Consider the following 26,339-nt stretch of genomic DNA (forward strand, 5'->3'; position numbering starts at 1 on the left):
GCCGCCCCCTCAGCCCGCCCCCAGCAACAGCTGAGCGGAGGCGGCAGCCACGCGCGGCGGCCGTTGGCGCCCAGCAAGCGGGAGGTGGGCGGTGCCCCGTCACGTGACGCGGGGCGCTTCCCTTTTGCGGAGGGGCGGAGCCTCTGCCGCCTCCTCAGCTTCGGCGCGCGACGTCCGTTAGGAGGCGCCCAGGGAGGGAACCGCCGCGGTCCTCCTCCGTCACGTGACGCTCTGGGGCGGGCGGCTGCCTCACGTGACCCGCCATGGAGGAGGCGGCAGGGAGGGCGTGCGGCCGCCTCCTCCCCCCGGCCGCCGCGGCCCGCCCCGCCCCCCCCCGCCCTGTGCTCCGGAGGCGCTAGCGGCGCAGCCCGGGCTCCGCGGCGCCCCGCCGGCCGGCCGGGCCATGGACTGAGGAGCACCATGGGCGCCAAGGAGTCCCGCATCGGCTTCCTCAGCTACGACGAGGCCTTGCGAAGGGGTGAGGGCCGGGGGGAGAGGCGGGGAAGGGGCGCGGCGGGCCTGCGGTGGGGGGGCCCAGTTCTGTCAGCGGCTGGGGGCTGCCGGCGGCACCGGAGCGGAGCGCGGCGCGGTGGGGGTTGCGCCGTTCTACGCCTCGGGCGCGCTCCCGCTCCCTGTATTTATCTCTTCCCCCCCCACACGCTCTTTACCACCGGGCCCTGAGGAGCGCCCGTCCCCGCGCCCTCCGCCCTGGCGGCGCTGCCCACTCCCAGGCTCCGCCGGTACCGGCCGGGCCTCGTCGCTCCGCGGCCGCCCTGAGCGTGGCACCGGGCGAGGCGCACTGACAGGAGCCGCCCTGCCGCCCGCCCCGCGCGTTTACCGCCGGGAGCACGCACTGCGCCCCGCGGGGCCATGGCGCTCCGCTCCGCGTGCTGCTGTGCCGGGCTCCGGCGCTCCCGGAGCGGGGGCAGCACGTAAACATGGACACGCTGAACGCTCGCGGCTGCACCCGACAGCCGCCCCGCTCTGCACCGGTGCCCGGGGACAAAGAGGGACGGGGATTTTTCGACAGGAGGTGGTTTGCAGGGTGGAGGATTTCTTGGAATTGTTGACCTGTGTATGCGCGTGATGTCGTGCAGGCGATTCTGGCAGGTCACCTGTTTGATGTTTGTAGCGCTGATAAATTCCGTAGGCTCAGAGCGGTACATGGCTGCCCTGTTTGTGTCTGCTCGCACCTGAGGAGCATATGACTGATAGGGAAAGCTGACAGGGAACAGCGAGCGTTAATTGAGGGAGAAGCAAAGTAATGCCGAATGGGATGGTTATTAGATGTTTATTAGATATTTCTCTTTCAGTGGTGGAGCCACTGAGGGATGCCATGTCAAGTAGGAAATGGAGCAGCATATTCTGAACACTGTCAAGCAGAGGAAATAAATGCGTAATTCAGCCTCCTTTTCATTACAGATTTCATACAGAACAGTCTTGAAGAATTTCAGTTCTAGTGAAAGTATCTGAAGCTCTTCTAAAGCATCTCTGTAAATATAGCCCTGTATATTGTATATATATTTAGAGGCACTGGAGACATAAATGTAGTTTGGGAGAGGTGTGAAGTTGTATATAGCAGGAAGCGTTTGAAATAAACTCCGTGGAGGAGAATACATTCATTTGGTCAAGGCTGAAAGCTCATAAATTAGAAGAGCTGCATGTTTGAAATAGTGAAGTTAGATAGAAACTTGTATACTGCTTCCAAATCTGGAGACTAATCTGGAAATTTTGTAGGGAAAAGTTACTTAACATAAAAGTAAGATTAATTCCGAAGTTATTTAAAATTACTTCTTCCACAATGAATGTAATTTTTCTCTTTAGTGTTATTCTGTCTGCATGAATCTTTTAGTGCTGTTTTTCTGTAGGAAAGCAGAAGGTTTCTTTCAGGCTTTCCAGAACAAATGGATGTTTTGCTAAATGGTTATGTTGCTTAATCAGTGTGCGTAAAACAGGCAAGTATCAAAATGCTGTTCGTGAGAAAATAAAAGCCACGTACATTCACGATCAGTTAATGTACCTTATCTAATGTTGTGTTTTGGTTATTGAACATTGAGAAATGTTTATATTCTATTTGTATTTTATGTGTCATAATTTCTCTTTGGGAAGAACCAAAAGGAGTGAAGGTGAGGAGAGTTTCTGTAGTTAAATGCTCATAATATAAATAACTGTAGCTAAAATGTAACTTCTGTTCAAAGAAATGAAAATGTGAGGGCAGTGTTCATGGCCCTGTCCACTCTGGAACATGAGATAGCACTGTGGTTCTTATTTTTTTATATCTTGCTCATGGTCGCAGGCAGCTGACTGCCCTGCGGGTGATGTGGCTGGCGGGTGGCCCTGGTGGAGCTGTCTCGTGGCCCCCAGTGCAGCTCACGCTGTGTTAAGATCTTCTTTCTCTCTCCTGCCCTTTAAAATCCTTGATTGTGTAGCTTGGGAGTGAAAAGTAAGGGGTACTATTTTAGACATCTCTTTTCTTGTTAGGAATATTGCTGAGGTATGGTCGTCGTATTTACAGTAGCCAGAGGCACAGCTTTACCCTTTGCTGTGGGAATGGTAGAGGTTTTGAACTTGTACTGATGTTTGAGCGGAGCTCTTCCTGACCCCGCACGCTTTGAGATTGACTTCTTTGTAAGGAGATGAAATTCTTGGGCAGGTCATCATAGGTGAAATGAAGTAAGTACTTATTGCAAACTTTGCATAGGGAAATGGGTTTTCTCGTCAAACTAAGTTTGTAATGAGTAATGATACAAATGTATCATTACTCCCCCCCTGCTGCTGGCAGCCTCAGCTCCTGCTTCACTGGGGGCTGCTATGTGCTGCCTTCTGTTTGGAACAATTCAATAAGGATTCCCCAGGAAAGAGATGTCTGCATGGTATTAATTGATAGCTGGCTTATTTCAGATTCCTAAGGACTGTATTTTCCAATGACTGTTAATGTATACTGCTTAAAAAATGTTTAGAGTATAAGACAGACTCACAGAGCATAAATCTGTCAAGGTACTTGAAAATTATGATATAAAGCAGCAATCACAGGAACTTGGTCTCCTATCAAGATAGCAGGCCATGCTAACTCAGGCTATTTTCAGCTTATGTATGCTAGATATTCAGTCAGGTAACCACTTAAAGCAAGGAAATGTCAATGAACAGTCATGTATCCGTGCAATTTATACTGAGGAGGAAGGCTGGGTTTTTATTGTGCTAAAAGCATGGTAACATTGCTCTTCCACACGTGCTGGGGTGGAAGAGGAGCTGTGGCAGCATCAGAGAGGCTAATGAGCATTGCCTTCAGAGAAAGCGGCTGCTGAAAGGTCTCTAGGGTCCCTTCCTACCCAAATCAGGCTGTGATTCTCTGCTCTGGTGTCTGCTCATTCATGTCCTCAAGCTTGCAGACGTACTGTCTGACAAAAGGATGATGAGAGACTGACGTGCGTATGTCAGTTGATCTCCCTGTGATGACAAAATCCATGGGCTCAGCTCTCCAGCCCCAAGAGGACTGCTACTTTATTACTCTAGACTTTGAAATGAACTTCTTAAATCCCAGATGCGTTCTTAGGGCCCTTATTGAGGCTGTGTAGATTATTCAGGGAAGCTTGTGTCAGCTGGTATCTGATGGCTTTGGGGCTCTGTCATGTGATGAAAGCAGGTATGAATGCATCGCTTCTCACTTCCTGTTTATAAATCTGCAGAGCTGCGAGTCGCTGCTCAAATTCACAGAGCAGTAATTATTTCACAACTGTGGCATTTAGTTCTGATGCTTGTTTTGGGAGGATACCTCAGTAGCCTTAGCTGGACATGTAATATTCTGTGCAAATGACTTCTTAAACTTCCAGAAATGGTTGGAAAAAGGCTGCTCTTAGAAGTGAGATTTTTTACCTGTAGCGCTGCTGCGAAGTTGCAGTGACTACTTTCTCTTTTACTTCGTGTTCCAAGATGAGAGAAGTGGTTTTCAGTCTCTTCCTATTTACTATTGGAACATTTGCATGGTGAACTTCAGTCAGCTAATGCTGTTTCCTTTCCTGAGACGGCCTTTGTTGGTCTTTAGAAGAATTTATGAAATACAGTTTGAAAAGTTCTAAATCAGAGAAAATTGTTGCCATCTGATTAAGCTTCTGTGAATGCAATGGTTTTGAGGGAGCGCCTCAATTGTGCACACCTTTTGAGTAGGCCTTCAGTTACTCTTAGCTGGTTCCCGAGGCCAGCTCTGCCAGGCGCTGCAGTGACCTGGAGAGTAAGTGCTCGAGTGTGGGGTGGGCACACAGTGGTGCAAGTCTGATAAAGCAGCATTTAAGAGTGCAGGTGTTCCATAAACAGCAAATGGTTGAACACCTTAAAGCAGAAAGCCCTCAAAACCTCTAAGCATGATTCAGTAAATGCTGGGAGTTCTCTGGTTTCTCACTTTAACAGATTAAATGTATCTTTTAAATAATAGTAGTCTCATAATATTAGGTGCATTGTTATCCTGTCAGCGTGTTACTAGAGATTCAAATCAAAGCAGTCAGGAAAGCTGCCAAGTGAGCATAAATAGATAATATCATTTCAGCCATGGTGGCTGGGAGCTGAGGGATAAGCTGAACAAATCCTCATTTTGAGTGTTGAACAACTTGGCATAAGCTATGAGTATACTATCACGCAGTTATTTCCATAATATATTTTCTTATATTGACGTTGTAGATTAAAACAAAGAGCTGAGAACATTCTTATGTTGTCCTAGAGAAGACATGTCTATATCTCATTGCTCATCTACCTCTTGGTTGTTCTGCTTTGTCGTACGTTTTAATCAATGAAGTCAAGTTACTCATGGTCAGCTCTTTCTAGTCAGTTTTTGGTTCTTACTTGTGTAACAGCAGGCTTGTTGGTTGTTTTTTTTTTTTATATACATACCCAGAGAGGTTGTTAAACTTTTATCCTTGCAGATTTTGAAGACCTGTCTGGATAAAGCCCTCTGCAGTCTGGTCTGAGTTGCATTGACTTGGCTTTCAGCACAGGGTTGACCTAGGTGACCTTCTGAGATGCTTTCCGACCTGATAGATGCTGTGAAATATTTCTGTTCGTTTTCAACTTGGGGAAAGCCTTGTTTTGATGCAGTGTAACTTCAGGCTTCTAAGCCTACCTGACAATATCCTAGAGAGATGATAAAATAAGACAAAAATAGAAACTAAGAAGCTCTTAAAAATGACACGAAGCATCTCTAATGAAATGTGAAAGACAACAAAAAAAAAAGAGGGGGGTGGGGTAGTTGAGTCCTGCTGCACTTGACCCATACCAGTACTGGGCTTTCTGGCTGCTGGCACTGTGTGAGACATCAGTAAAACAACCTTCTTTCCCTTTCTTATGCTTGAATGGAAGCTGGCCTACTGTCTCATTTCGTAAAATAAGCATGGCATTCAGTTCTTTAGTACTCATAAAAAATGAAATCTCCTTTAAAACTTGGGCCTCTGAAGGGAGGACAAGCTGTGTGAGAATAAAGAACACAGCATTAGGAAGTGATGTGGTTAGGTGAGATGTGGTATGTCTATTTAATTTTATAAATTAAATTGTACAACTCCTACTTTATGATAGGACCCAGTATGATTTTTCTGAAATTGAAAAAAGAGTCAGACATTACTGCTGTCTGTCATTTTTAAATGATAGCATATGTTCTGAAAACTAGATGTGTATTATTTTTTTGTTAGCTTGTGAATTTCCAAATTCATTCTAAATAAGTTGATATGTGGGGAGTGTCTAATGAGTGTGTCTAATGGGTGCTGTAACCTTGAGGTCTTATCTTAACATACCAGTTATTTTTCAAATACTCCTGCTTGCTTTTGTCCAAGAAGAAATTCAAAGCGCAGTGAACATACAGAAAGGAAATGGAGGAGGTGTAGAACAAGTGTTGCATTTCCAAATACCGGAATTATTTCTGTCTACTGAGCAAGTTATTTCAAGGACTGTTGTAAGCCAGAGCTGTTCAGTTGTAGGCTGTTGTTTGTTGGTGGTTTTTTTGTTTCATTGTTTTTAGGACTCCCTGGGTAATGTAACGGTAGCCTGGTGGTTGGTGAAGCTTTTCCCAGCAGGGAGCTGTGCACCCTGCAGCTGGGCAGGTGCTGTAGGCACTGTTCTCTGCAGGAGCTGCAGCATGGTGTTACTGCTGCTCACCGAGGGGCTGGGAATGTGTCCAGGAGAGTCTGGTGTCATGCCACAGGATCTCTTACAGAATAAAGCGCTTATGAACAGCTCTGAAGTGAAGCTGTGTCCCTAGCGAGTGGGAGTGGTGTGAATTTTTCTGCCCGTCCTTGACTTGTAATTCTTTGCCCTTGTAACCAGTGACACGTTGGCTGTCAGCGTTGTTACTGCACCCTAGGTAGCCAGCAGCACCAAGCTATGTGCTAGTAACAGAAATACTTGAATAACACGTGGGACTCGGCGTGCAGTGGAGAATGCTTTGCAGCACGTGGTGTTCGCTTTGCGCTGCCCCAGGTCAGTGCTGGCTGGTGGCTGGGTTGTGCGAGGGACACGCGGTGGGATAGGAAGCATGATGAGGGCGTGTAGCATGAATCTGCAGGCTCTTCTAGATGCAGATTTTCAGAACTGCATCTTGCAATCTATCCTTGAGTAATATTCATAATAAAAACAGTTGTATTCCTTATTTAGGTTCTTACATAGGAAAGAAAGTTTTGGAAGTTAATTTTAAATAAGGCTTTCAATTTTTTAATGTACTTTTAAAACAAGTTACTTAATTTGTTATTGCTTGAAGCAGTTGTTTTTTAAGTTATACTTAATCTAGATTATTACTGTGAATATCCTTGTGATATTTGCAGTATTGAAGAACTACTAAAAGCATCTTTAACATTTAATTTTCATATGAAAAGGTCATTTACATAATGAGACAATGAAGCCTTTGGGCAAAGATGAATGTAGAAGAAAAAATCCATTAATGTAGATTCTGCCTCTGAGTTTGAAAGGATCTGATTCACAAAACTTTGAATACTATATTACTGCTAGCACTTACTGGAAGGAAAATACCCTGCTTGACTGAAGAGAGGCAAAATCCTAACGCACGTTCTGTTTTGTGATGTCTTAAGGGACATCTCGCTTCTGTTAGCAATGTCTGTTTGTGCATAGCTTGGGTCTTTTCAGCTGAGCGGCATAATAATCATTTATTTTTTACGTGACGATTCTTAACACCTCGGAGAAGTGGGTTTATCGCTCACCCGTGCTTACAGCTGAGCATGGTTGGTGAAGGCCTCATTGTGGGTAGGGACAGGCTTGAAAAGAGTGCCTACCTTCTAACTGCAGTTTTATTAACTAATGGGAAAGCTTTTCTGGATTTCTGATTCTTAGTAGGTCTTGGTTTGGAACAAAATGTATCTGCATATAATTTCTGTAGTGTTTCAACCAAATCTGTTTACAGCTGATGCAAGTCTCAATCAGTCACAATAATCTTTTGTGCAGACAGTTAGGTCACTCATCACAGTGACAATAAAGCCAGAAATCCTTCGTTGTTTTAGTGTAATCCTGATAGGAAGCTGAGTTCTGTGAGGTAGAGATGTGTGTTTGTTAGTTAAATAATCTAGTAGTTTTTTAAAATAACTTCCTTTTAAAAAAATCTACTAACGTTTGTAGCAAGGCCTTTATTTGCCTTTGAGACAAAGTGGGATAAGCCTGAGAAAGGTTTGGACAATTTATAATCAAAGCAGCTTGCAGTGACCAGGGTTCATTTCCCATTGTATGCTTTATTTAATGTAGAAGTAGCCCACACACTAAATTTGTTACCTCCCTGAATCATTGCTCATCCCTTTTTGCTTGGTTACCTCCGTGGTAGTGGTCGGCTCTCGCAGGTAGGTGACGCGGTGTATGGAAGGTCAGGCTGCAGTCCATGGGGTTTTTAAGTCCTCCTCCTTTGTGGCTGTCAGAGCAAACCACCCCTGCCACGTGGAGGTTTGCAGATGAGGCCAGCAGCCAGTTGTACTTACTGCGTGCTGTGTCTGGGGACAAACCAGCCAGCTCTTCTGGACTGCTGCTTGTGAGCTGCGCAGGTGAAGTATTCACTGATGCATTAAGATGGAATGTGCTTCAAACCATTAGGAGTTCCTGGGAGAAGGTTGCTGTGGAAGCTAACTACCTGCTGCAGAGGGGACGTGGAGCTGTGCTTTCTGGTGTCTTATATAACATTTATTTTGATGGTGATTTTTCTGCATTCAAAACCTTTGAAGCTGTTTCACTTATAACTGTAGGTAATAGCTGGCTTCTTGGAACTATATGAGCGTAAAAGAAACATGTAGCTTAGCTCCAAATAAATTTCAGTATAAACTTTAACCTTTTTTTAAACGGTGAATAAATAACTTCAATGGCTGTGCAACAGCAGATCTTAGGTTGTAGGGAAAGGGGAAGAAAAACTATTATGTGCTTTGCGGTCTTGGAGAAAGAACATTGAAAAGGAAGACTTGATGCTTCAGGAATAATGTTGCAATTGTTTAGAGTCTGAATTGGATCCAGAAGCTCTGAGAGGTAATGCCACCAGGCCAAAATAGGATGTACTTGCACTCGACATTGAGATATATTTCTCTAACTTGAAAAATAACACCTATTACCAACCCCCTTTTGATTCTTCCTCACATAAGCTATGTTCAGTATTCACATTGCACTGTTCTTTTTTTTTTTAATATGGTGTTTGCTATCATCCACTCACACATGCAGGTATTTAGTATAGAACATATGCTCATATTTCCTTTGTGTTTTGAGTTGATGTTCCTTATCTTAATTTACAGTGCTAATGGAAGTTTTCAGGTTTTGTCCCACTGCAGGCTTTTTTGGCCTGTTCAGTCATGAACTGAAATACTTGAACGGGTACTGTCCCAGCAGAACTCTACAAATGATCACAAGAATGATTTAGTTGGATTTTGGCAATTATTTTAAATGATCGCTGTTAATTTGTTAGATTGGGAAATTGTTATTTTGAAGGTCTGAAACCTTGAATGGAAAAAAATTTGGGAGTTTGTGAGCGGAACAGGAAGTGCTGAGTGCAGTAAGTCTGGGAGCGGTGAGTTAACAATTAGAACTTTAGTTTTGGAGGTTGAAATTTCTTATATGAATGAACTTGAATATGGCATCATGAATCTCTCTTGGGCTGAAGAAGTGCTTCCTTTCAGGCCATGTTTCTAGTAGTTAGATGTTGTCCAGAAACAAGAGCTTTTCTGCACTGGAAATTTCCTACTCTTGTGAAGAAGATTTTTCCTGCATTTTTATCTAACATTGTGATAAATACTGAATTTTAGCTTAGAAATTAGGGAAGTGAATTTGCGCTTCATATAGATGAAGCAGCGTTGCTTTATGACAAATAACTGCTGGCAGTCAGTGTCATCAGTATCACCCGCGCTGCGTTCTGTGGGGGTGTTAATGAAGGGTGTCATCAGTGGAAAGGTAAAACAAATACTTAATGGTCCCCCATTCTAAAATATTGCAGCTAATGACAGGTTCCTTCTGTTCCTAAAGAATTATAATCAATCTTTTTGCCACTGACAAATTCCACCCCCCCCTTTTTTTTTTGTTACCTGCAGCTCTATTGTCTTCTCATCGTCTTGGTTAAAGAATGGCTGTATAAGTGTCTTGTAATAATTAATCTTATTCCCTAAATAATGAGTAAAAATGGCTCCCTTCAAATTACTCAGTAAAGACTTAGCTATCTTAACACAATGCTTAGCAGTCACAATATGCAATAGGAATTTAAGGATTACAGCAACATAATTTTGGTATTTAACAAAAAAATAAGTTATTCAATCTTTTTTTCTTCCCTTCCTACCTATTCTTTGGTTCTTGGTGGCTCATCCAGAGGATAAAGCTTTTCTTGGTTCTATTAGACCTAACCACAGAGCATATCAGAGGTATGACATCTTGTGTGTGGAGAGCAGAAGATTTAGTTATTACAATAGGATTTGCCAATTTTCTGTAACATGAATACTTAGCATTTATGTGACACTTTTAATCTTCAAAGAGCTCAGTTCTCACAGTTACCATCCTCAGAAAGAATGCCATTAAGTATTATTAGCCTGTTTTATCCATCTGTAAAATATCTCTATCAGGGCACACACTGTCACGTTGCTATTTGGATTATGTTTGCTTCAAGCGAAGCTAATCAGCGCAGGTTCTGTGACAGCCCTCCCCATAAGGCTGTGTGGATGGGAATTGCTACATAATAGCCCCAGCAGTGGAATAATCCTCCCACCATCTGAGCGCTTAAATCTTATTGGCTATATTTTATATCCTCAGGAATTAAAAGAGCCTGGTTTTATGTGCTCTCCGACCAATCCTGTAAGCAGCAGAAGAAAGCTGAAAGAACCCGAAAACTCAGAAGTCTCTGCAGGTCATTAAAATAACTTCTACCATACGTACTCTTAGGTGCAATAGACCACAGTCTTAGAGACGAACGTAATTACTGTTACCAATTAGAGGAGCAGCAAACTTGTTCTCAGCAGGTGCCCAAAGGTGTTGCCAGCCCTGGTTCACTATGGGATGGCACTGCCCTGGGCACCCCTCATCTCTTCCCAACCCGGGGCTGCTCCGCTCCGCGTGCTCTGGAGGAGTTCTCACTGACCCTAGAGAGGGGAGCACGCAGAGCCACGCAGCCAGCTGTGGGAAGAGCGCAGAGAAGGGAGCAAGGCAGAGGTATGCACTGGAAGCACTGTTAAACACAGCATAAGCCATCTTGTAGCACCACACCGCTCCTTGCTGTGATACAGTGACAAGAAGCCCACAGAAGCACGGCAGTGAGAGACCCAGGGTTAGGGGAGCCCTCGCAGGGGGCAGCTCTGCCTGGGGCACCCGTGGTCCTGGGCCAAAGCCGTGGCTCGTTGCTCTGCTCTGGGATTTTTCCCAAACATATTCTTTTGTTCCCCTGCACATTCTACCTCGTTGAAGATTTTTAATAATCGCTTTGGTTCTTGACAACTTCATAACCGCAGCCATTGAGTCACAATAAGGACTAATGAAAAAAGTAATAAAATTTCCATGTATAACTAGGATGAAGGTTCCTGAGGGAAATATTGAGCAAGTGATTACAGGGAAGATAATTGTCTGGTTAGAGAATTATATGCCCTGCGAATCTGATATTGAACCTGTAAAATTGTCACTTAAAAATCAAAATATTAGAACTATTAAAATCAGAGGTGGTAGTCAGATCTTGACGTAGGTGAATTTTGCTTGCTTTCTGAAGAATTATCAAGTCTGTTATTTTAAAATTCAGTTTCAGTTATTTTTAGTAAAGAATGAATGCCGATGGCTGCAAATTATTACTTGCCTTGTGTATTTTGAGATCTGCAGGACAGATTTTTTTATAGGCCCTGACATAGCAAGCTGTTTTTTATCCAGTAGTGACTGGATAAGTAGTGGGAATTCTGATTTCTTTTTTCTTAATTATTTTATCTCCTGTTTGTTTGTTGAGTATTGTGGACATTTTGATGCTTAAGAATTCTGGAGGACAAGCACTATCCCTGCTAGGTATTTTGTAAGCTACCTCACTCGATGAGCTCAGAGTGTATTTACCCTTCCTCTCAGCAGAGCTTTCTATCTTCTTTTTCTTTAAATGAAATACTTCAGGCTTTTAATACTTAAAGATCTTGTCCAGTTGTGGTGCTGTTACTGCTGCTTGTAGCAGTGTAAGTGATGCTATACACACCACTTTGGGGCTGGTGGTGTAAGCAGAAGTTGCCAACTTGCTGAGTTGCTTTCAGCAGTCACTGCTGCCCGGGTGGGATGGCAGTGAAGAAAGCAGGTAGGATGTAGGTTCTGCGGTTTGTTACAGGGGCTTTTAATTGGCTCTCAGTTTACAGTGGCCATGGCAGACTAACTCCACGTACTCTCTGTTATACTGCTGGGATTCTGTCCCTTTCACAGATTAAAGCATCTCCTTTGCACAGTGCTTTTATAGAGTGTTTTAGATCATTTATCAGACATCTGTCTGATGAAGACTAGAATTTATATTCATTTTAGTGTTGAGACAATTAAGACAGGAGAGGTTAAGTGTCTTTTGCCTGAATGTCTCAGGCAGTCTTAAAGAGCTGAATGCTATGCTTTTATTCTTCTCTCTTGCTACAACAGCCAATTTTGCATGCTTTAGAAGGCTGCATTTCATATCTCGTTCTGCATCGTCACAGCATTTTATATTATTTTGCTTGGATTTTGAAGATCAGGAGAAGAGGCATTGCAAAGGAAGGCATTTGTGTCTGATCTTGACTTTCCTAATAAATGTGAAACAGAAATTTAAGGTGCATATACTGTGCTCGCTTTTTGCACATGTTGTAGGCAAGGTATATAACAATTATGCTATATAAGCTATAATAAAACCATTAAGCCTGACTAACCACTTCTTTTAACCTTTACGTAAGCTTCCATCAAAATTAATATCCATTTCTTATAATGCTTAACATTCGTGTGTGATCTGTTGCATCTTAAGCAGCAGTGCTTGCTCATAGACTTTGGTGTTACTTCTTTTCATTGCATCTGTAACTCTTTAAACTTTGCAAGAGCGGTGGCGAGCAGCTGAGTGCGTGAGCTGGGGAGGTAAGTTGCAGAGGGTGTTGTAGGAGCTGCAAGCTGGTCGCTGGTGCTGAGCAGAGACAGTGGTGCGTGGCAGTTGTTTCCTTCTTGACCTCAATTGTGTTCCTGGTGTTGTATCTTTTTTTTTTAATTTGTAGAATTTAAACTGATTTTAACTGTCTTCATGTGCTCTTTGGAGGAACTGTGCTATTGAAGTAATTTGTAAGAACTTGAATGAATCTAACCTAGGGAAGTATGGTAGGGCATGCACATCTATTAGGGAGGAATTGTCTTCAGGTTACCATATTTTCTAGGCAATGAACAAGCAAGGAGTTTTAAGTCTAGGGCTGGGCTCTTAGGCGTGCGTAGTTTGAACTGCAGGTACAGCTTTATTCTGAAAGGAAAGCTCTGGGATGAGAACTGGCTGATAGACGCCGAGAGTGAAAGCAGCAGAAAGGAAGAGCATGGCTTCCAGCATGGAGCTGGCTTATGACGTGGTTGGTTTTGGAAGGTGCTATACAACCCTTGAGCAGGACTGCTGTTAGCTTAAAAAAAAAAAAATACCGGAATCGTAAATCCATATAAACAGCATTAAGTTTAAATAACACTATTAAACTAAAAATAACCTTGGCAATTGGGTGAACTGGAGGTTTGTTACAATTACTGTAAGTTGCTGTGACATTTTTAGCTGAGGTTGGGTGGTTTCATTTAAACTTTATTAAACAAGCTGGAGCTCCAGTATTCCCTGGAGAGCTGGATGCTGCGCTAATCTTCTGTTAAACTGTCGGCAGCGTTGCTGGAAGGCATCCAGCCAAGGTAGCGCTCAGGAGGTTTGTGCTGCCTACGAAGGTTGCCTGGACAGAACGGCACAGCCTGCAAGCTTTCCTTTGGTGGAAAAGACATCTTGTTTTGGGGATGTGATGCGGCAGCAGGCTGAGTCAGATACAATTTCAAGAATTAGAATTCAGTGTGTAACTATTGAAACTTGCTTTTATTATTTGGAATTGGATCCTTACAGTAAGAAGGTAGCTTCTGTAGTCTTGAGATGTGTAGAAGTAGGCACGTGGTTCCAATTAATAGCTGCATGGCTTTCTTGGCAGTAAGATTGAGGTTATGCCACCTGTTACTGGAAGGAATGACAAGATGTGTTTTGCTGTGTTGACTATCATAAACTTATTTTGGGAAGTCTTACGTGTGCTGTTTTTCACAGGTTGTGAATGCAGCAGCAGTGCCTGTGAGCGCAGCGTCTTGCGTGTGTAGGGAAAGCAGTGTGGCAGTGGGCTTTGTGTTGTAGAGACAAAAATAGATCTCCAGTAAAGTGCTGTTCAAGGCTGCTGTTTGGAAGCTGAGGGCAGTGTTTGACACTGACCTCTTAATAGTATCTATTTTGCATAAATAACACCTCTGACCTTTGTTGGACTGCCCGTTCAGCGTAGGATTTGTGTGACTGAGAGAGAAACAGTAGCTTGTGGGCGTGTGGATGTGCTCATTTTTATTACTGCAATAAATGTATTGCTTCTGGGAATATTACTTTCCTAATTTAGGACTTTTTTTCCTCTCATCACACTCTACCTCTGTGTCAAATAATTGGAAGTTTTTTGTTGGGCTTTTGTCTTCAAATATTTTATGTCTTCCAGACTTAAACACCGATAATATCTTTGTTTTCTTCTCTACTCGTTTCAGGAGTACTTTCATGTGCCTTGATCTAAATGTATAATGAATTTATTTCTGCAAAGCTTTGCAGATCGTTTGAGATGGCCCAGCTTCAATCACTTCAGTGTGTCCTGGGGAAGGAAGGGAAGTGATTATCTTTTCTGTAATTCTGTGACCTGTTCTGTAGTTTCTGTAAGCAAATGATAACATTAAGTCATCTCCAGTGCTAGTAATTCACGTTTGAAACATGACATGGACTGGCAGTGTCATCTTATCAGCTACTTAATGTCATACTGACAGTTCTTTCTGAAGGTGCAAGCAGTGCTGCTTGGCTTCTCCCTGCCCGTCCTGCTGCCAGCCCATCCCTTGGCAGGATGCTGGGCACTGCTGTCTCAGGACAGTGACATTTCAACACCGTATGTGCCAGGTAGAAGCAGTATCTCAGCATTCTTTTCCTTTATAATTGGTATGTGCTTATCTTTTAAAATAAGACACGACAATAATTTGAGTATGTCTTTTGCCAGATTCTTACTTATTGGTAGCACCAGAGCTGTGTGGATCATGCTTCTGGTGTATTTCTAAAATCCTTGGTTTCTTTTTCTGGTTTAAAAAAAAAAAGTCCCCAGAATCTATAATAACATTTGAAAAGAAACTTGACCCAATTTCTGCTCTTACACGCAGCTCGGAAGTCACCAGGCTACTTCAGTGCTGATGAGGTTTGAAATTCAGGAGGAGTGTTCTGACGTGATTTGCTTTTCAAGGAATGATTTTTTTGAATGAATTAATCAAAATGTATAAGCTATAAGGAGTGCAGGATTAAGTTCTGAAGTGTTCTGTTTTATTTTGGCTGACAAAAAGCTTGACAAGCTTTTGGCCGTTGGGAGTTGCTCTGTCTGACTGGTGATAGCAAGGGAAGGAAAATGCCTTCCTGTAAGTACAGTGAAATAGCTGTCACATACAGCGTCAGTTCCTTGGTGGTAAATAGCTCTTTCTGTAGTATGTGGGAACTTGCATGGGATCCAGGACACGGTGTGTTATGCTCTTCAGCTTGATTTTGACAAAGTACTTGTTCTATTCAGTGAGATATGTCATGAGAGTACTTGATGCCAGTGGGACCATAACAGTTCTTTGCCTTACTCAGAGCTTCTTAACCTTATTGTTAGAAAGTTGCCTTACTCTTGTGAAATAGGAAAACAAGGGCTGTTTTCAAGGACAGTCATGTGCAAGTGTATAGGGGATCTCTTCCAACTTGTCGTGTGTAAAGTTTGTGAAAAGTTTAAACAGGTTTCAGCTGGTAATCAGATTTTGACTGTGTGGGATAACCTTAGGTCAAGAATGGCTTCTAGTCCAAACTAGCCATGCTGTTAAAGTTAGGTTTTGCTCTACTGTCTTATAAGCCAGAAAGTGGTGACCACATTTTTTTTTTTTTTCTGCAGAAAAGTAGGCTGGTTGCTAGATGAGATTGTTTGAAGCATGCTGCTGGAGCTGCTCTTAATAAGACCACTTTTGGTTTACAGATCATCTCTCTGGCTTACGAGCAACAGAATATTGATCATAATTTTCCTTTTGTATGAGAATAATGGTACTCAATTTACAGCAAACTTACAGTACATTACTGTAGCCTAAGAAAATTTAAGCAGCAAACTGTTGTAATTATTAACTTTCAGTTCTCTCTAAGATTAAAATGTTAGATCTCATCATCTACCACTGCCTGGGTAAAATTATGCATTTAATTTCTTCTGGTCTTTTTTATTTTATAGTAAACGTAACATGTATGAGGTCTTGAGAGTCCTTAAGCTGTTACATTTCTGTGACATTACTGACCAAATCTTTTTTTCTCCTCTGACTCAATACAGTTACAGACATAGAACTAAAGCGACTCAAAGATGCTTTTAAGAGAACTTGTGGACTCTCGTATTATATGACTCAGCAGTGCTTCATCAGGGAAGTTCTCGGTGATGGAGTCCCTCCAAAAGTTGCTGAGGTAATCTGTAAACTTCTCTGGGGTGATGTGTGGTTGATAATGTATAGCTGTAGATGTGTGTACACAAATATGCCTACAGAGGTATACAGCCAAATTTAATTTCTGTTTTTCATGCAATACCAGTGTGTGTTCTGTATCTGAAGATAATGGAGGAATTATTGCCCTTTTTGTGCTCTTAGTGGATTTTTTTGTTTGCTGTTTCTGGCTCTAAAATAGCTATATTAAGACTTAAACTATAGTTTTCAGCAGAACTGTGCATTTTCTTTTAAAGTAATTGCTCCAATGTAATATAAAGGTAAATTACTTACATATGCAGTGTAGCCTTGAAGGCATCTTTTGAAATCGGAACGATTAGAAGTAGAAAGGGTGGAATTCAAATCTCTGCCATAATGCTGGGTCCAAATAGAGCACAAATTTAGTTCTAATAATTTATCCCCTCAAGCATTTGCAAATGCATTAAACTTTGGTAATAGCAGATGATGATCTGAGCATCCTATGGGAGTTTAATGTGTTTGGGTAGCACTATGTCTTTCAGTAGGATGAAATTGCAAGTTCTACATAATGTCTTCGATAGAATGAGATCCTTCTATTCTGTGAGCCTCATTTCAACTCCTTTGCCTTCAGACATCTTTCAATAGTCTTAAGTGTGTAGCACTGGAAGTAATAGCTTGATAGGTGGACAAGGAGAGCATCTCCCAAAGGTACGGTGCAGAACTATATGGAGATAAATGTCTTCAGGGAGTCTGTCTGGTAATAATCTGAATTATGTCAGGTAATAAGTGTGGTACGGAAGTGAACATGATTTTGGAACTTCCTACTACCTTGTGGCCTGGTGTTTTTGTGGTCTAGTGGGTCTAGAACACCCACTGCAACTGTGAGTCTGCTTCCTATTGCTGCAAAGACAGCAGCGGTAGATTTTTCTGTACCTTGTTGTATAAAAGGCAGTTAAGTAGTTAATAGAAAGTAGCTAGTCAGTGTTAGGTGTTTCCTTTGCTTCTCTTAGCCACATAGCACTGTACCAGCATAGCCAGACCTACCCAGCAGCCTTGGCAAGCCCACATCTGGTTTTGTTTGGTTACTCCCAGTGCTGGCTGAATTTTTGACATGGAAACCACACCTGAGGTGGTGTGAGCTAGCGACTCATTCATGTGGATCTAGTATTTAGCTGTTTTCTTCCACCCTTTGCTTGTGCTGTAAGGTTGAACACTCTTCATGTAGAATTCCTGCTCTTCCAGGCTGACGTACTCAAGGAAACACAGATCTAACTTACTGTTATGAATAGATGCTTCTGAAATTCATCTTTGAACCTCAATTCATTTTTTGAGTAACAAAAAGGAGACATAAGCCAGCCTCTTCAGGTGTGGAAGTTGTTAAACATGCAGTGTGTTTTGGGGAATTTTCAGCTACAGGTTTGAAGCCTCACTGCAGTCTTATTGCATGCATTTACGGCAGTGGGTATTTTGCTCAGAAATCTCTGGAAAGGGTCAGACTAGCAGTATGGTGATTCTTAAGTACTTTCATAAGAAACTTAATATAAGTGATTAAACTTCTAAGAGAGCTGAATTTTCTTATATTAATGACAAATAGCAATCAGCTAATCACCTCAAAATTCATCTTCACAGTGCAGGAAGATTTTACTGTCTCTGAAGTCTTTTTCCAGTGTAAAGAAAACCTTCTTGGTATCAAAATTTGTTAGATTTTGCTTGACTGGTCTAAAAGAAGCAAATTCTGGTGAGAGATTTAACTGATACAGTGGCTTACAGTGAATGTAAAAAATGTTGATGCTTGTCATGTCTTGGATAAACTGTTTCCTGGCGTGTAGACCTGAGTGAGTGAGATAGTAATGTTGGTCTTGCTTTGGGAGACATGACACTCACGTTTTGCAAAGGGATTTCAGTCTGTTAAGAATTGACTTTTCTCCTTAATACACTTCATTGTAGTGGGCTGTCAGGCTCCTTTGAAAGGCACAACTGATAATAGATTGCACTCGGTTACACAATGTCCTGCATAGTTATGGTAGGATATAGATGTTCTCTTGTAGTATTTGAAATATGATTTGTGCAGTTATTTCGCAGCAGTTTTCACGATCAGTTTAATTCTAGCTACTTATTCTTGCCTAGAGGTCAACTGGTTTGGATGAACTGGATTATTGAAACCTGAAAACAAAAACAGTTATTTCAAATCCAAATTTGCTCCCTGATTTCATTCATAGTCCTGCTGCATGAATGCTTGTTTTGGCATAGATGTAGGAAGTGGGGTGTGGGAGTTGTTGGGCAGGGAAAGTTGCTGGGTGAAACCAGCGATAAAGCTGCAGTGTTGAGAGGTAGAAGAGGGAAAGTACTTAAAACACACGCACATGAAAATTCTAATCATACTTAAATGCAGTTGGTAATTTACTTATTTATGGCTTAGGATTATTCCTGTTTGTTTTTTTTGTAGAATAAATTTAGTATTAATAGTGATGTGGTCAGTGGATGCATCCAGTAGCTTTATGATCTCAGTTCTGTTTGTGAGAGGTCACAGAGAAATCTGTCTGAGGGTTTTGCCCAGTAGTTTTCAGATGATGCACTCTGCTCTGTTGGTGATTCACAGAGTAGTGGCTCTGTCTACAATAACACAGAAGCCACACTGACCTCTGAACTCTGCTATAGCTATTTGCTTTAGTTGTCACATAAAGAATATGCTTTTACTGGAGAAAAATGAAAAAACATTACATAACTTCATGTACACATCCTGTTTGTAATATTATTCATTTAGAATGCAATAAAAAGCAAAGCAAATACTATTTAACATGTACGTAATACTTTATTAAGAAAAATTGAACTCAGTTTCTTTATTTTGCCCTCTCTCTCCCTCTCTGTCTTTTTTTTAAATAACTTCTTTAAACTGAAGGTCAGCACATAAATCTGCTATCCAAACTGTGATCAGTGACAAATCACTTCATTCTGGCCTTTCACGGTAATAGTTCCCTTCAGCTACACTTCATACTTTCTCTTTATGGTTAGATGCCCTGTGTGATACCTATAAGAAAATCATACTAGGAGACATAAGTGCTGAAATAATTCTTCTATGTAAGAATAACGTGTAAGTTCTGACTGCATTATTTCCTAATACCTGAAGTAGATTTGTCTTGTGATATTAACGAGGTACTGGTGCTTGTGGGAATGTATTTTGGGATTTAAAGGAGGAGTGCAAGTGGAAAGAGCAATACAACAACAGATAGAAATCCTACTGTTAGCAAAACAGTGTACTCACCTGGAGTGGTCATTGTGCACTGCACCTATTGCTACAAAAAGTTAAAAGCCTGGTTGTTTTTTCCGTCACAGCTTTACAAATCAGCAATTTTTGATGGTTTACTGAAAGCACATCTCCAGTGATTGGGTAATTAAGCTCTTATTACTCCAAAAACCTCTTGGTAGTTCTGAGGTTATCATACCCCAGTCTGGAAGAGAGTCCACCTTTATTACCTTGATAAAGAAGAGTAGAGAAATAGCTTCTGTGATTGAACAAGAAGCTATCTCCTTTGCAGGATTGTAGCTTTTTTTTAAAAAAAAATTCTGTTCAGGAATAATATCTGTCTTTCTCTAATTGAAAGACCCTCAAAAGGCAACTTCATAACTGGAATATCTACAATGGTGCATCAGAATTAAAACTGTTTAGCTGACTGTGAGGTGATTAACTGAAAAAACCATGCAAAATAGGGCCCCCGTATAACTTCTTGTTTTCAATTCTCTCTTAACTTTGTGGTTTAACTTCTGCTTTATTCTCCTAGGTTATCTACTGTTCATTTGGAGGAATATCCAAAGGGCTGCACTTCAATAACTTGATAGTTGGATTAGTTCTACTCACTAGAGGCAAAGAGGAGGAGAAAGCAAAATGTAAGTAATACATGTAAACTTAAATAAATAGTTAACAATAGGATGCTGTGTGTAGAATATGCCATTTTACTTTGTATTAGTGGGCAATGGTAAAACAAAAAGGAAATATTTCTTGATCTAAACCTTATGGAGCTGTATTGGAATTGAATCAACACAAGTTTTCATTGATTTAGCTGTTGTATTGCTTCTGGCATTCTTAGCTAGTTCTAAACCTGGTGTTTGAAAAGTATAGCTGCAGTAGCTTAAACACTTTTCTTTTTCCTCAGACATCTTCAGTCTCTTTTCTAATGAATCTGGGAGTTATGTGGTTCGTGATGAGATGGAGAAGATGCTGCATGTGGTTGATGGGAAGGTCCCAGAGTCTCTCAAGAAATGTTTCTCTGAGGTATTTCATACAAGTTTTATTGTATTGCATTAAAAAAAAAATGAATATTGCATTGGGCAGTTTTTCTTCTGCCATATAGCTGCTAGTATCTTGTTTAAACAGAGGAGAAGTTAAGTTTTTTATCTTGTAATGTTACACGTGATTTGCACTGATGTAAGTAGCAACTTGGTGTGTACATGCAAGTTTTCACCATGCAGCTTTGCTTGCTGTGCTGCTTTGAAAGATATTATTTCCCAAGAGTACTCGAGGTATCAAGTGAATTTAAGTATGAATATCACTAGTGTAATTTTATATATTAGTTAGTCATTCTGTTGCAGTTGGAAAGTTGCAGAAGAAAGCTAGAACGCAGATCTGTGAGAAAGAAAACCTGCTCCTAGGATTTAAAAAAGCCTACTAGCAGTGGTTGCTTAAAAATAATAGCTTTAGAATATTCCTCGTGTGTCACTGTGCCTACCGGGAGCTACAACATTTATTTATGCATTAGATTCTTTGAGAGATGTAATTTTCATGAAGCTTTCTGAAGTCCCTATCTAAAACATGCTATTGTTACTTGTAGATATCCACAGATACCTCTTTCTCACTAGTCACCCTAAAGAACGTCAGGTTTTTTGATTTGTTTGTTTCTTTTGGTCTCAGAGGACTACAGACCAGTAAAACCTAGTTGTTGCTATACATTCTACTGAAAAGCTAGTTAAGGAGCTTAAATTGTGGATTTCGGATTATTGGATTACCTTACGTTGTATGGCACTGTGTTTGTGATAAGTTTGGTGTGCTGGGAGGCTTGTCGCCAGCACTGGCTGAGGCAAACTTGTGTAATCTGGCATGGTATCATGTTGGCTTTGTGGGCAGTGATTACATTCTTCATTCTTCACTGGAATCATAAATCATATGTGTGCTGCTGTCCAGTTTCTGGAGCTGACCCGCTTCAGTATTTCCAACATTTTATTTCCCATCAATATGGTATGAGGAATTATACCCTAAAAGTTAATTGCATGCTGTCCAAGAAATCTAGAAATACTTTATGAATATCTTGCAGGGAGAGAAGTATCAATCTGACTTGATACCATTTTCCTGCTCAAGAAAACGCTCTATATTGATTATCTTTTAAAAGAAAAATAGTGTAATGACCCACTGAGCAGGATTTACTGACCTGTTAATCATACTAGGTCATTGCTGGAGAGTGAGAAAGTTTAATGTTCCTGTTGTGGGCCTTCCTTCCTGCCATATGGCAGATGAGTTTATGTTTTCCAGGGTGATGTTTATAGGTGCACTTATTCTTTCCTTCAGAACTACTGTATGTGCCCATCTAGAACTATGAACTCTGAACTATCTGTTTTCCTCATTCCTGTTTCTGAAATAAAGGAAACAAATGTGGCGATATCTGCCTTGCTTTGATTGCTTGAGTTCTGTCATGGCTCATCTGTAAAACTTAGATGGTTCAGGTGCTTTTTTTCCAAAGCTTTCCTGTCTCTTGTCATTATTGTTGCTCTAATCAATTAGAACGACACGGGAGCAGGAAGGCAGAGTGGAAGAGGTAGTAAGAAAATGATGTTGTGTCTGATCCAGACTTCTAGATAGTGATTAAAAGGAGAGTAAGAAGGCAATTTGGTCTGCATGTATTTAGAGGAGAAAAGTGTGACACTGATGTAGGAAGAAGAGACAGAAGAACCTGTGTCTGGAATCTGAAATAATTAATTACATCTGGAATATGAAGCAAATGATTTGGCAGCAATGGCAATTAGCCATTTTCTGCAATTGGCAGCTGCTGTTAGTCCACGGCCAAATGCAGGTTGTTGGATTCCCTAGAAATGTAATTCAATGAAGTTTAATGGTCTGTGATATTAGGGAAGTTTAACCAGTCAATGGCTTCCAATGCTTTTTAGTTTGCAGACTCTTGTTTATTTCCCATAGTCATTAGGAACTCCAGATAACGAGTTTGTATGCTGATAGTAGGTTTGCTTTTATTTTTGGTATTTCTACATTGCCTGCAAAACTAAGTCTGCTGATTGCTATGGTTCATGGCCATATCTTGAAAACTGTCCAGCTAAATGTTTTAAACAACCTCTTGTGCATTTAAGCTCTGTGGATCTATGGTTTTCATGTATTCCTTAGCAGCCAATTCTGTAAGACCTCCAGCGAGAGAAACTTGAGTTAGGAGATACTGTGAATGTCACATTTACATATATGCTACAGAGTGGTTTTTGGACAACAGGAGCATAAATTTTGAATGCTGCTGCAGTGATTCTTCATGCTTTTAGTTATTCACAAATCTAAACTTTGTGTTAGGTGTTTGTGTACTTACACAGATATAATAGAATGTTTATAATTTTTTAGCATCAGCTCCTCAGCACAGAAGAGCACTTTTATCTGTCATAATAAGCTCAAATTCATAAATATAACTGCTGCTGTTCTGAGTTGTAAGAAACCATTTCTTGTCTGAACCTCAGCTTATAGGGATTAGAGTAAATGACTTTCCAAAGGCCACGTTGAATAGGAGGCTGAAATGCAGAGAGAGCTGAGGAGTCTAATTTCCTTCTCTGCTGTTATTTCAGGATGAAATGGAAAAGCAGGCACAGCTCCAAAAAAATAATCTTAGTGCTTATTTGTGTAGGAGATTATTGTTCTTACAGCTAGGTGGTTCCTGTTTAATGAGGCTGAGAAAGGAGAGAAAAACAGTCATGTTTTCTTTTTTTTTAATAGAGTGAAAAGGTAAACTATGAGAAGTTCAGGGTTTGGCTGTTGCACAACAAAGATGCTTTCACGTTTTCCCGTTGGCTGCTGTCTGGAGGTGTGTATGTGACACTCACTGATGACAGTGACACTCCTACCTTCTATCAAACCCTGGCTGGAGTCACACACTGTAAGTAAAAGATGGTTATTATGCACATTTCTTAAAACTGTTTCAGAGATCAAAAACTGTTGCCTTGCTGCAGTTGTTCATTAAATCTTACTGCTCTGATTACTTCTGTTCAGCAAACAGAAATTGTCTGTGCTGACTTGGTCTCTGCTTTTTGTGCTGTGACATGTAAAACATTGTTATGGGAAAGGACACTGTGGGTCCTTATTTTTAAGAGAGAATGGTATTTAATAACAACATTTCCTATGGAAGATGTTGACTACAAGGCAAATTAAAAATAATAATAAAAAATTTCTTGACAAGTATATCAGTCTAAAGAGACTTGATGTTAATACAGGTGTGGTATTTGCTCTTCCAGATATGGCACGTCATGAAACTGTTGAGGCAGTTTTGATGGTAATGCTTGCTTTGAAAATAAATATGACCTCTTAATCTGTTTTCTACAGTAAAATAAGTAATATTTCTGACTGATGATATAGTCAGGGAACTAAATTAAGTAAAGAGAAGCCCCCTCAGGATCTGCATGTGGGAATGATCTCCAGAGAACAAGTGCTTCCTTATGTCAATATCTTGATGTAAAAGAAGGAGCAGCTGTTTTTGTAGATGAAGTGTAAAAACAAAAGGCTGGCAGATCAGATGTGATGTGCATGTATAATGTAAGCACGCGTTACAGTAAAGTGTCAAGGGGGCTTGATATCCCTTAGGACAAGGGCGTTTGCTATTGAGATATCAGTGGCTTGACCAATCTGCTTGTGCTTTATGCGCTCGGATTTCTTTCCTGGTGGAGCCTGTCATTTTACCTCTTTAATAGTTGAATTGCTTGTATAACATTGGATATAACTTTTGCTTTTAGTTTTAAGTGTGAGTGTTACAATTCTGTTTTGAACATCTAAAATGAAAGTACATCATAGAACCAGAAGTCTACAGATAGTTAATTATGTGCACTACAAGAGAGACTGCAGTAGACGTGAAGGCTTCAGAAAACCACTCCAAAGCCTGATAGACAAGTTAGGGGAAGAGGTAAGCTAAAAGGACAAAAGGGAATAATAATAAAAAAGCATCTTAGAATTCTCTAGATTCTGTGGGTGCTTGGTGTTTTTTTTATCTGGCAGACGTGCATGCATGGTTGCTTCTTTATGCATTCTGGTTTGTATGGCTCGGTGATCTGTTGGAGAAGGGACCTCATCTTTAAAGCCTTGTAAAAAATGTAGAATTTTAGGTCTCTGCTGTGTGTTCCAACACTAACCGTGTATTTTGGAGGGGGAAAAAAACCAAACCCCAAACCCTTGCATTCAAGGAAAAAAAAATGTTGCTACATACGAGATGAGGCTACTGAGAAATTCAGTGTATTGGAGCAGCTGGCAGTGTTGTGCTTCTTCACCAGCAGCTTACTGGGAGAAGCTGTTGGCTGCGTGTGATGAAGGTGGGAGTGAATGAGAAGCTAAGTTCTCCTTTGTCAGGATTAAAAAGCTGAAATAAAAAGAAATATTTGTCAGTGTTTGAAGTGATTATTGAATCTTCAGGTATCCAGCAAATCTAGGATCAAGATTTTCATTTTGTTCAGGAGATAGCATAGCTTACACTTAATAGAAATGTAAATGTTTCAAACTGTGTAGTGTCTGCAGGTTCAGTGTATTTGACTGGAAAGCTTACATTACGGGGTGTGTTTGGACCTCTAGATAAAGTTCAACTTTCTTATAGTTTTGTTATCTTGCAGCAAATGTTGTTAACGGAAAAACCAATGTATTTGTGCTGTGTTAGGGTCGCTGTGGCTCGGTATTATTCAAAGGACACGTGGAAAGCTGACGGCACTTGGAGATAGTAGAAAGACAAACTGGTGAACTGCCCAGCCCTCCTGAAGCCTGGACAAATGCTTCTCTTTGTGTCCAATGGTTTCCCTTGAGACTTGAGGCAGTGTAGGAATCTCACAACAGACGCAAAAGTAAGGAAAATCTGAGTGCTTGTGCACTTGGAAGTAACTATAGTAAATGAGATATGAACACTTGGGTCCTTGTTTTTTAAGTTCAATATTTACAGTCTAGTTAAGTCAATCTAAAGAATAAGAAAGTAATCCTAACCTAGCTGAACGGATAGAGCACAGTTCTTTTTCTCTGAAGTCAGGCTTGTTTATAATTCTTCTGACGAGGATAACAGTTCTCCTTTGGGAGAAAAAAGAACAGGAAGAATGTTGAGTAAATCCAGACAAACGCTGTTAGCAGAACGTACTGAGAGAGTGCAAGTTGAGAATTTCTACTCTCAGCTGAGAAGTCATTAATGGAACTCTCTAGTGTGGTGTCAGTGAATCCCCACTGCTGGGCGTGTGCTCGAGCCCCAGCTCTGCGTGTGTTCTGTTAAACAACTGATGGGAAGGGAAAAGTCGGGGCAATAAAATAGGGAACATTATTAACATTGATTTAGAAACTGACAGTGAGCGTTGTACTGCAAGGCACCAGTGACTCCATTTACGTTTGTTTAATGAGCCAGGCTCTCAGGGAAACAAAGGAATTCTAATTTTTCAGTTGTAAATAACATTTCTTTTGGAATGCAGATGACTTCAATTATTTTTCTCAACACATAATTAGAAATTAAACTTCAAAGATACAGGAAGTTACACACGCTTGCTGCTTTTAATCAAGTTTTGTTCCATTTCACTGAAATCAAAAATATGAGTCATTTTGTTTAAAAGTTACCAAAATAACTTAAGGTTTTCTTGGGCCATTGTTCCCCAGAAGTCGCGGAGTGGTTACAAGTCACTCCTCCGTGCAAGCAGTGGCAAAGTGGAACCCATTTGGATTGTCTCAATTTTCCAGTGTGATTGCATCCTTCTTGGTTTTGTTTATTGATCATCATATTGAGTAGTATTGCAGTGGGACATGTCAGTCAAAGGTAATCCTACTAACTCTAAATATCTCTGCAGAAGACAGTTTCCTAGAAATCATTGTAAGTCCTTAATAATTACAAATTAAGCACCTAATCTCCTCTGGCTCACTAAAATCTGAATGCAGTAATTCAGCAGTACGGCGGCTGTTGTTCTGCTGTCCTGGCAGGTGGGTGCTCGGTATCTGAGGGCTC

The 26,339-nt window shown here is 41.0% G+C and overlaps 1 protein-coding gene across 2 annotated transcripts in view; it reads left to right on the forward strand.

The window, feature by feature from the left end:
- Window positions 318-26,339, forward strand: part of USP32 (ubiquitin specific peptidase 32) — a 60,707-nt gene continuing 34,685 nt past the window's right edge. For both annotated transcript variants that reach the window (XM_021415735.1, XM_021415736.1), the window contains exons 1-5: window positions 318-478; window positions 16,020-16,147; window positions 19,920-20,025; window positions 20,292-20,410; window positions 23,111-23,270. In XM_021415735.1, the coding sequence (XP_021271410.1) occupies window positions 421-478; window positions 16,020-16,147; window positions 19,920-20,025; window positions 20,292-20,410; window positions 23,111-23,270 (571 nt within the window). In that variant the 5' untranslated portion in view covers window positions 318-420. The remainder of the gene's footprint in view (window positions 479-16,019; window positions 16,148-19,919; window positions 20,026-20,291; window positions 20,411-23,110; window positions 23,271-26,339) is intronic.

Source organism: Numida meleagris, chromosome 18 (assembly GCF_002078875.1).
Source record: "Numida meleagris isolate 19003 breed g44 Domestic line chromosome 18, NumMel1.0, whole genome shotgun sequence".
Classification (NCBI taxonomy): domain Eukaryota; kingdom Metazoa; phylum Chordata; class Aves; order Galliformes; family Numididae; genus Numida; species Numida meleagris.